Below are 12,163 nucleotides of genomic sequence, written 5' to 3' on the forward strand. Positions count from 1 at the left end.
CCGTGTGAAAGTGATCATTTTTATTTTGAACTGAGGTGGCTTTTACTTAATGAAAATCCATTTAACCAAATAAATAAGAACTAAAAGTTCAGATTTTCACGAAATTATATATTTTTTACATGAAAATTGTCCAATAAATTTAATTTTCTACTTTTTGTGGCTGTATGTAAAATATCAAAATTGTCATCAAAAATGTGTTTTCTTGTGTTTCAACATTAACTTACATTAATAAAGAATTAGACTGTTTAGGGATCGATTGTGAATTAGCAATTAAGGACATTAACGATAGTAATTTAAACAAACATGTATTAGCGAATATAATAAACTCTCAATTAATAGATACCAACAAACAAAAATAAATTTCTCAAATGTCACTAGTAAAAACTATCAAAAAAAAGCTTCTGAAAATAACATAATATTTGCACGTGCAGATAAAGGAAATAGAGTCGTAGCTATCGATCTCCCAGAATATATTTCAAAAACCAACAATTTTCATAAACCAGAACTTTTCCAATGTATCAAACACGATCCTACCGAGTTATATCAAAGAGAAGTCAAGGAAGTAATTACTAAACTCCACACTATTTAGTGACAAAGACAAATATTTTTTAACAATTTTGAATCCACAACCGTCGAAATTATATTCTTTAGTTAAAGTACATAAACAAGATATGTCCATTAGACCAGCCGTTTCTTATGTAACGGCTCCAGCAGTTAAATTCTCAACAAAATTAGTAAACATTTTAAAATTCCACACAGATTTTAAACCAAAATTTGCAATAAAAAATTCTTTTGAATTAATCAATAAAATTAGAGATATCAAGATCCCTTCTAACGCAACACTATTTTCTTTTGATATACAAAACTTATTTCCCAGAATTCCACCTATGGATGTGATAGATTTAGTAGATTTCACCCTAACTCGGAAACAGGTTCACCCATTGGTGAAACAAGATTTATTAGATTGCTTAATAGTACCTTTAGACAAAAATTATTTTGAATTTAATAGACAGATTTACATCTCTATGGAAGGTTTGATTATGGGAAACCCACTTAGTCCTTTGTTAGCCGAGATTTTTATGGATAATTTGGAAAATATCATACTAGAACATCCTTTAAGTAAAAGTTTTCTATGGTGGTATAGATATATGGATGATATCTTTGCTTGCTTTGTTGGAACGGACAGACAATTGAATTCTTTTTTAAATTACATTAATTCATTACATAATCGTATAAAATATAAAATTCACTATCGAGATTGATAATTGATTGATTGAGATTGATAAATGATAATTTTTTAGACTTAACTATTACGAAAACGCTAAACAAATTAGATTTTTCCATTTATCATAAACCTTCACTCACGGACACAGTCACACATAAAGCTCAAATCACCCTTATGCACACAAAATGGCTGCATTTCACTCTTTTATACACAGACTTCTTAATATGCCACTCTCAACAGAAAATTACCACAAAGAACTTAATATCATTAAACAAATTGCAAATTGTAAATAAAAAACAAGTAAACTCTATTTATCCGAAACCCAATACAGAATACGAACAATTTAAAACAATTACATACATAGAAGAACCTAGTGAAAAAGTTTCAAAACATTTGTCAAAATGTGGTTTAAAAATAGCTTTCAGAATAACAACACAATATGAATATTTTTTAGAAACAATAAAACGAAATGTCCAAAATCTCAAAAATCAGGTGTCTACAGGTTGAAATGCGGATCTTGTCCTGAAATTTGTATTGGACAAACAGGTAGATCCTTCAAAAAACGCATTAACGAACATAAAAGAGCGTTTAAAAACAATAGTCTAGATTCTAATTATGCTAATCACAGAAAAACACATTTTTGACGACAATTTTGCAGCCACAAAAAGTAGAAAAGTAAATTTAATGGAAGCCACGGGGATTAACATAATGAGACATTGAAATGTATTGCTTAACGATCAATTAGATCTAAATACCTCTCCATTACTGAACTTAAATTCTCACAACAACATTAATTAAGCTTTTGTCATTTTTCGGTATATATAGTAGGAGGTTTTGATAAAGACACGGTGTTGTCAAAACAATATATATAATTTGGTGAAAATCTGAACTTTTAGTTCACTTTTATTTTGTCGCCTAATGAAAAATAAAGACAAATAACCACAAAAAAAAATTGGTCATCGAATGTTCGTCGCGGGAAAATAAAAATGGTCATTCGTCCAGTCTTTTACCCGGTTACTTCTTCTCACGCGATCACATAAGTTTCATCCCACATTTCTGTTCGCAGCTTTCATTGTAATGTAAACTGACCACGCGTGCACACTCACTTAACTAACACCTAACATCTAACCATAACCTTTAGATATGGAGCAAGAGCGTACAAAAGTTCAGAGACGCCATGCTCGAAGCTCATCCGTCGTTGGACGTCAGTCTGGGAAGCGCCAGGCATGACGCGGGTCCGTCTGGCGCGGACCTCGTCGCCAGAGAACTGGACGACTTCAATAATCGCTATCAGTACTTGCTGGACGTTCTGTACGGACGCTTGCAAGAGATCGCAAGGATGAATCCCAACGACATAGTTACTTTGGTAAGTATTAGTTGTCTACTTTTTTCTATTTTTTAGCTCTTACCCTCTCAAATGTTTCTTTTTGATATAAAAAAAATCCTCACCAAAGATGAGCCCTGTAACTCAACTCGAAGGGGTGGCTATTTTTATTTTAGTTTCAGATTTAATTAACATGGTAAAAATTCTTTTTTTCCTAAAATTAAATTTACGTATAATGTTCGCGATTTTTTACAAAAAAATCAATTTATATTGTTAAAGTTGTGTCTTTAATCATTAAAAGAAAGAAGATTAATTACAGCCATTTAAACATTTTGAACTTTTCAGAAATAGCTTCTAATAATTTTTTATCTACATAATCTCTCAAAATTTTTATCCTAATTAATAGTCAGGGTTTTATTTCTATGGATTTTAAATTTTAAAATGGTCATACGGTACAGTTGTCAAATTATCAGTGTTTGCGACACATATATTAAGAAATTATTGTGTATTGTCATTCTTTAAAGCTTTCAGTAATTATTATCGGTAAAATCGCAGAAAAGAAAATTTGGTTAGTTTTTCATGTAGAAAATTAAGTAAACGAAAATTACCGAGTATAAGAAAAGTTTTACAATTATTTTTGTACAAGCTTACAGATTCTAACCTCACAATTCGACAGTGTTTTGATGAAGTGATTCGTGATGTTATGATTTTACACCTGGTAGCAAAAATGTATTAAGAGAGAGCTTAGTTGATCACAAAAAAGTTTTACTGCCTCCTCTTCATATCAAACTTGCTCGATGAAACAATTTGTTAAATCCCTAGACAAAATTGGACAGTGTTTGAAATATTTGTGAGAGAAATTTCCAGCCATATCTGATGCCAAGATAAAAACACAACGACCAATATCGCGAAAAAACGCCTGGGTTTTGTTTAAAGAAGTAATTGGTAAGTTTCCCGGGAACTCTAAGAACGAAAACTACGAAAGTTTTATTCAAAATATGTTAGAACACTTTTATCGTCTAGGTTGTTATATGAGCTTGAAAGTGCATCTTCTGTTTTCACACTTGAACTATTTTCTTGAAAATCTATGAACAGTTAGGGAGATTTTCACTTTTTTAAAAAAAGGATTCCACCTTTTTACTGAATAAAAAGTTAAATTATTTTAGAAATATCTTTTTTTTTCTTTGAAATTTGTTTAAAAAAATCTTACGTGATACAAATAAATACATAGAATTTTTTAAAATTAATCTCCAAAATTATATAATATCAGTTTTCAAAATAAAAACGTCTGTCAGAAAGATTATTTTTGTAGAAACGGAGGCGTTATAAATATTGTGTTGTAATATACCGCAAGGAAGCCGAATAAACACAAAAATGGAGTGCATTTCGCAATATAAAATACGTTGATTTCAAGCGATTGACTTATAATTTGGCACTACGCGATCTTTAGATCTTATCATGTCACTAGAATAATTTAGATATTACTGACATTAACCATATAAACAGACCAGACCATAATCATTCGGAAACCCAATGGTTATTTTCCCTGACGAATTTCACCCATATTATCCCAAGTATAAAAAAATATATAAAGAAATACTTTTTGCTCTGAAGTTATTTATCTTGTTGCACTTAATACATTACATGTGTCAAAAAAAAAAAACTTGAAACATACAAAAAATACTGGTGCGTAAACGAACCACTGGGAAAAAACATTAAATAATGTTTTGCGGCACATAAGATGTAACATATAATTTATACATAAATATACAAAAGAAAGTTCAAATTCGACAGAAAACAACCAAAAGAACCAAACCAAACCAAATAGAACCTGATTTGATACAATAAAACGCATAATATGTTATGGTGCGTGAGTGCACCACTGGTAACACCCGCCTTCATTTTTGGTGCTATTTTATAAAGCATCAAGTATGTAAATGCACATTACACTTATTACAAACGTAAATTGTGTGGCTGTGGTAGTTCCTACATCTCCTTCGGGCATTATTAACATGAACAATCATGAGGTGACCTTGATTATCATAACGCACCTCATCTATAGCAGGTGCAAGATTTCTTCGAGTAATTGTTTTATCAATTGAACTGAGGTGACTTTTACTTGATCCATTTATCAAAATAAATAAGAAGTAAAACACCGTGTCTTTATCATGACATTTGATAAAGACACGGTGTTGTCGAAACAATTGTCATGTCATAATATATAATTTCGTGAAAATCTGAACTTTTAGTTCTTATTTATTTTGAATTGTTTTATCAGTTTTTAAAAGTCGCAAAGCAATGTAAGATTTAAAATCAAATCAATCACTTCGTCAACAAAAAACATAAAAAATATTTCAAGCGGAGTTTTTCCAGAAAGTCTATTTTTCAGTTCCTCACATGATCTAAATTCATCGGATAAAGGTGTATGAGTGTACTTAATCTGACCTTTCTTCCATTTGACAGTAGAAGCAAGCCTGTCATTTGCAGAAAGCAAACGTCTTCTTTTGAATTCCAAAGTTTCATCATCTGATGAGTCCCATTCAGGTTCAGTAGTTGATGAATTACAGGACTGTTGAAGAACAGCTGTACCATGTACGGTGTACGTAACTCGCAAGTTCCAACTATATCAAACTCTTGTAGATTTATGTTATTACGTCGGGTGGAATATAGACCGCATCAATATGTTGTGTAAATATTTTTTCGCGTTATTTTTAGTATAAATTTACAAGGAATGGAATGTTACATTACATAAGAACACGTAAGTCCAAATAATACTTACGACTTTCATTGTTATTGTCTTCATCCATCACGATCTCCTCCATAGCCGCTTCTAATTCCTTTTGAGTCAAATACCTCGGGAGTGCCATATTTTACGAACTGTAACGTTCACTGCACAAGGCACAAACTAATACTAAAGAATACGCTAATTGTTGGATGTTTATTCTACATGCGCTTACTTGTCTAGACTTGCAATAACAAAGTTTTATTTCACAGATAAAACCATGGTGCATTCACGCATCAGTAAATAATTTCAAAAAATAAAGCCTAATTAATACAGTATTTTCAATGTATATTTTCTGCGATGTAATCTACATGCTATAGATTTAACAAAAATGGCAATACAAATCCAAAATATTTTTTTTACTATTTTGGATTTACTAGAAAATGTATGTACCGCTTTTGTTAAGTTTTGAAGTCATATATAAGATCTTTCCTTTACACATAAATTAGCAATTTCTACGGTTTTATGTCCTCTAGTAGTGTTAATAATAAAATTTCTAAATGGATGTGCAAAAATATTTCCTGGATGTGACAAAAAAATCATAGAATAGGTGCATTAGCGCACCATTGGAACAAAATGGGTTGATCCAGTACGAGGTTGAGTTTTTTAAGCTACAACATTTGACAATTATTTAGAACTCTTTTTTTTAAGTGTTTTCTAAAAAAAAATCCTAGATTAATTATATTGGCGCAACGAATTTATTACATAATGTCGAACCGGTTATTTTTGAGGCGATTTTTTTTCCATTGTCTGCATTATTTTGCTAAATGTTGTCAGTTTTACAATCTTGCTTAATTATACCCGGAAATCCGAGATGACTAATGACCGACGATGAAGGATCGAGTTTCTTATTATTAAAAATTCTTTGAATTTACCATTGACGTCCAATAAATATTACTGATAAAAAAAGAACCTGTACATACAGCGACTCCTCTAAAATCTCATATGCGAGTTGTTCTTGTCTACTTTGTCTAACTTTATTTATCATTTCCATTTTTTAACATCCTCGTCGGTATTATTTCTAAACAAATTATGCCAGTTAACGGGATATTGTAACTCCTTTTTGTTTCAGTATTTTACTAAATTTTATTGGTTGATTAATGTCTCCTGCACCTAACAATGATTTATTGCCTGTAAACTTTATATTTCATAACCGTGCGAGAATATCGAGTGGGTTCTAGTCGCGAAAACCTTTTTTTTCTAACGCGACTCCTTTTATAGATAAATCGTGTAGGTTTGAAATCTGCATAATTCCACTTAAAAACGTGCCGCAATATAAATATAAAATTGTTATTATGCGGCGATTGTAGAGGCGCCTGGTTTTATTGTCGCGTATTTGACGTTCCGTGTGACTAACGACGAAAAATAGAAACAAACTAAAATTAATAATGGACGCATTTAATCTCCAAGTTTGTCTATTTTTATAGTAAAAGGATTCGACACTGATTTGATATAAATTAAATAAAAAAAAAAAATTGAAAATGTCGGGAAAAATACTGCAATAAGACAAATTAAGCGAGATGCTCGTTTCTACATTTTTCAACCAACAGGGAAGTGTTTAGGTTAGACATTCAAAAAATAAAAAAAAAAATATTACGAATAGTTTTTTAAAATTCCAAGAATATATTTTTCGACACATTGCAAAGTGCAATATATATATATATATATATATATATATATATATATATATATATATATATATATATATATATATATATATATATATATGAAAAAATTGAAAATTGATTTAATTGATCACCATTATCTACGATTGTTTTATACCAATAGTAAACAGTTTTGTTAATTTCAAGCTTTCATTTAACGTTTAATCAATTTGTCATAATTTCAAACGATTAAACTAATTCTAAAAAAATATATATTTCCAATTTGGAATCATTGTTCAAATATTTGTTCATAAGGATAAAGTTTTGCGCCTATTCGAAAAGCGATTGTACTATATATTTTAGCGTTAGTATGCATAATAACTAAGTATTTTAGGAATTATGTCTAATTGCTGAAACTGCTAGTGATTTTTCATAATAACCGACAACAGTAAGAATTATGCATAAATATTGACATCGTCAGATATTATGCATAATAATGAAATATCCCATTAAAATTAGTAATACAGTCGAAACTCTATATAGATTGAAGGGATTGTTTTTTTTTCGTTATAAAGAGCTATAGGCACTTGAAAAATAACAATACGCATATGTGTTTTGTAATATTTAATTATTTTATATACATGTTTTAACATCTACTTATATATAAATATTGAAGAACTACATTTAATGTTTTAAATAATCGGTAATTTTCTTTTGAATTTTTTTTTAGTATTCCAATACGCATCGCATACTTTTGCTTGTATTTTTCACCATATATGCTTGTTGAATGGTTGGTGGTGGTCCCAGATCAACTTCTTCATCTTCTTCTTCCTCTTGGTGCTCTTCCTAACCCTTTCTTGCTTGTTGTAATATGGCTTCTTCTGTCAAGTCTGCTGTTTTACGCAAATCCTGATCTATCACCATAAAATCTTGCAACTCCTCACTTTTACGCGTAATTATTGTTTGAAACTGCTTTATCCACTCGCTTAGTGGCTGATCATCTCTTCCAAGTCCTATTGGCGTTCTGTTTCGGTAATAAGTCCTGCATGACGATAGGAGTGTTGAATTGTTTCTGCCACCACCTCCTTCCAAGCTTTACTATTAAAGTTGACTGCATCTAGCATATTAATGGAAAATTTGTCTTCGGACTCGATCATTTCCATTAAAATGTTGTTCTTGGATCGACTCTTCAGACTTTTTATTACACTCTAGTCCATCGGCTGTAATACACTTGTTGTTTTGGCTGGAAGAAATGCCATTTCAATATTTCGTAGATTTGGAAGTAATATTTTCCTCCCCTTTAATTTTGCATCCCATTGCCGTATCTCCTCTTCAAAAATTTGCCATGTCATACATGCGACTAGCTTTCTTTTTTCTCTCCCGCTCCACCTAATGCGTAATTGCTGAAACTGCCATCCATGCACAATAACCGACAGCATTAGGAATTATGCATAAATATTAAAATCGTTATAGATTATGCATATACATGTATTATCGAAAATTAGCACAATTTAAAAACACAGAAGCATACAGTGCGTTCCATTAAACAAATAACGTCGGCATTATAAAAAAATAATGCACGCCACTGAATTCTACGTAAAACAGCATGTCAGAAATGTGTATCCTTAATGGTTCTCAAGATATGGGAGAAAACTTATTTGGGAAGTACTCTATAATAAAAATCTCAGAGAGAAGTGGATGATGTTTTCGAAAACGAAGTTTATTTTTAACCGTACTGTATGCAAGGCTTTGCACCGGGAACAAAAATCGGGGGATTAACTAAATATTTACAAACGAGACCATTTTCAAGGAAACAAGTTCAATGCCATTGGCGTGACTGAAAATAGTTCACTTCGCGTGCGATTTAATTTAGATGGAGTGTTTTGCAATTGTTTATCGCACGGAAACGTCTGAGAGCATTACTAGCAATTACGGCGGGCATTTTCGTCTCGAAATTGAGAGTGCTTCAAATTAATTTTTTTTAGTTTTTTTATATTTTAATTAATTTTTTATATATTTTTTTAATTTTATTCCGAAACTGCACTTTCAAATCTGCATTTTAAAAAAATAAAAAAAAGTAGTGCTGTTTATTGTAGCAAGACAAAAAAATACAAAAAAGTGTATGTAAACGTAGACCAAAGAAATGCATATAGTTTGGGGATGTTAAAATTTTAAAATAATTATTATATATAGATTATAATTAATTTTTTAAAGAAACTTTCATAGACTACTGTAACAGCAATGAAGACGAAAAAAATTCCACATTTGCCACTGTTGTCTTTCCTTACGTTCAAAACATCACTGACCACATATCAAAAGTTCTAAAAAAATATAACGTCAAAACTAGATTCACCGCTTGTCCAAAAATCTCTCAACATCTTCGATGCGTTCAAAGACAAAATTTCATGTGACATGCCCGGAGTTTACAGCATTCCATGCATATGCGGTAAAGAATACATTGGAGAAGCCGGACGAAAAATATCAACTAGGTTCAAAGAACACGAAAGAGCCTTACGACTAAGACAAATAAACTCAAGCAGTTGCCGAACACAATCACGAAACCGTTATGGTCATGGTTAAGAATCCCTATTAGATTTTCTTGGCCATTTAAACTCTATACCCTCTTAACACCCGTTTAACCAATGAATTAGAAACTAATAATAATCTCGCATTCTACGCACACAGATCCATACATTAATGCATTGTCAAATTACCATCCGGCCCAAAAATCACCTGTTATCAACCTTCTAGTTTACAGAGCCCTATCTCATCTAAAGTCACTGAACCCAGAATTAAAATACCTTACATCTGCTCTTCTCTCTAATAATTTCCACGTTAGAGATATTAAGCATTCATCATAAAATACCTTACAAAGACATTGAGCCCGAAACCAATCTCACACTTGTAACTGTTGTCCTTCCTTACATTCAAAACATCACTGACCACATGTCAAAAGTTCTAAAGAAATATAATGACAAACCCAGATTTATCACATCTCCAAAAATCCCTCAACATCTTCGATCCATCAAAGACAAAATTCCATTTGAGATGAGAGCTTACAGCATTCTATGCATATGCGGCAACATTGGAGAGACCAGACGAAAAATATCAACGCTAGCTAGCTCGAGTCAACAAAAAGCGACGCAGGAGGAATCCGGAAGTTTTGGAAATAGTATTAGAATAGCCTGCAGACAGTTTCTTTGAAAAGAAAAATAAACATATAATTCAAACGAAACAGTGCCATTTAGTCACTATAATGATATATTATGCGATTATGGATTTTTCAAAATGTTTATAACGTTTAAAAAATACAACTCGATATAAATATAAAAGTGTTTTTTGAATTTTTTCATATGCCCAATTTTGAGATAATTGTAAAGTTGTGTTTTGATGTACGCCACTGGTCCAATTCTAATTATTTTCACGAGGATAAAGCTCTTCAAAATAAAGAGAAAATCGTTATGTTAACGTACCATAACCCCGTTTTTTAGGATAATGTAGCCTCTTAAACATATATGAAAGAAATCAAACACCATTTCATAAACTGTACAATATGTTGTTTGTTGTATATAATGCGAAATGCAAATACACTTGAGTTATCTACACGGTTTCGAGTACTTGCAGCTTGCACTGAGTAAACAGGTGATAAATTTGTTAATGTTAAACACGAAATAACGTCCGCATACTCTTATTAATTTTTAAAAATTTCGCATTCTTTATTTTTAAAAGGCTTACAAACTTGTTTCGTGTAATTATATTTAATTATTAAATAGCGCACACGAGCATTTTAAAATTTAGCAAAAAATAAGGATCAATTCTTAAAAAAGATTTACATTTACTTTGCATAATGCGTTTTTTTTCTACTTTTAAAAGTCAACGTCTGGCGTCGGCAATTGTCGTGGCATTAATAGACAATTTATTCGAATTGATACAAATTGTCGACTACTGTTAATATATACCGGTCGATTTTCCAATTACCATAGTTACGTCATCGAGAGTCCGCAGATAACAACAGGTTGACGGAACGTTTAAAAATAAACGCCACTAAATATTTTTGTTTATTAACCTCCAGGTATTTTTTCTCTTAAGCTCGCTAGTTTCGCAATCGTCATTTTTTATTTTAACGCGACTACGTTGGAGGCGATCGAACGCAGCGAAATACGTTGACATTCCTAAATTCCGTCGGCCTTGGTCCATTCAAGAACGCTTGTCGCCCGTTTAAATGTAAGTCTGGAGCGGAAATTTTGTGATAACGTCGGTTCGTTGTAAATAAAACGTCTAAATTTACGGTCTTACATCACCATTGTCTTATGTATGTATGTAGATCGATTATACATTTTATAGGATCATAAATGCAATGTGAAAAAGCGGGGTAAACTTACTGACATTCTCTATCTATTCCAATAACAATCCGAAAATACTTGTCGTTTTCTCTATTTGGCGCACTATTATCACGGCTATTCCTTACATCACTTTCAAAACACACTTCTACACAACTTGCTCTGTGAGTCAATAGACGAGGGCGAACGTGATTACGACCATATAAGGCCTTACGCAGCAATAGAGCATTTGATTGGCTGCTGAGATTCCACAACACACTGGGATTTCACGATGGGAATTACTTTACGTTATCGAATTGTACTTCCAAAACAAAGTTTGGTTATTCACAGACACTACTGGCAACTTAAGAATATGAAAAAATTAACTAAACTACAAACTTGAAGTTTACTTTTGTTTTGCTTCTTGTTTTTAGTAAACGGAAACATTATTTTCACCCTTGACTAGATGGTATTTTTATTATTGTAATTGTCACAACATATTGGTCTCTATGGGACTATGAATTTTTTTTTTGGATAAAACATCAATCGGTAGCGAGATCGATACTTAACCACTGGTTAAACTGTGGTTACCCCAATAACCAATCTAACCCCTTTGTTTTACTTTGTCTGCTGCGAACTATGCAAATCTGGCGTCAAACAACATAACCAAAGATGTTTTTGAAAGGTGAATTAGATTATAGAATGAAAATTGATGGTTCAAGACACATATGAGGTGAATTGAAAACTCGACACATAAGACGTAATTAGATATTTATTTTTGAAGGACAACCAAGTAGTTTTATTCCAATTTTTTAAGAGAAATAAACATTCATTATTTGTTTTGTAGGAATAAGAGGTAGGTAAACAAATAAGACGTGAAACAATTTTGAAATACAACCGTAATGACAT

General features: G+C 31.6%; 1 protein-coding gene across 38 annotated transcripts in view; it reads left to right on the forward strand.

The window, feature by feature from the left end:
• LOC132696830 (microtubule-actin cross-linking factor 1) overlaps positions 1-12,163 on the forward strand; it is a 290,827-nt gene that overhangs the window by 215,517 nt on the left and 63,147 nt on the right. For 35 of the 38 annotated variants that reach the window (XM_060661956.1, XM_060661989.1, XM_060662074.1 and 32 more), the window contains one exon: positions 2,367-2,591. The exons of the other annotated variants lie outside the window; for them this stretch is intronic. In XM_060661956.1, the coding sequence (XP_060517939.1) occupies positions 2,367-2,591 (225 nt within the window). The remainder of the gene's footprint in view (positions 1-2,366; positions 2,592-12,163) is intronic. 38 annotated transcript variants of the gene reach the window in all.

The sequence above is a fragment of the Cylas formicarius genome, unplaced genomic scaffold (genome assembly GCF_029955315.1).
Source record: "Cylas formicarius isolate icCylForm1 unplaced genomic scaffold, icCylForm1.1 PGA_scaffold_10__41_contigs__length_53128322, whole genome shotgun sequence".
In the NCBI taxonomy this organism is placed as follows: Eukaryota; Metazoa; Arthropoda; class Insecta; order Coleoptera; family Brentidae; genus Cylas; species Cylas formicarius.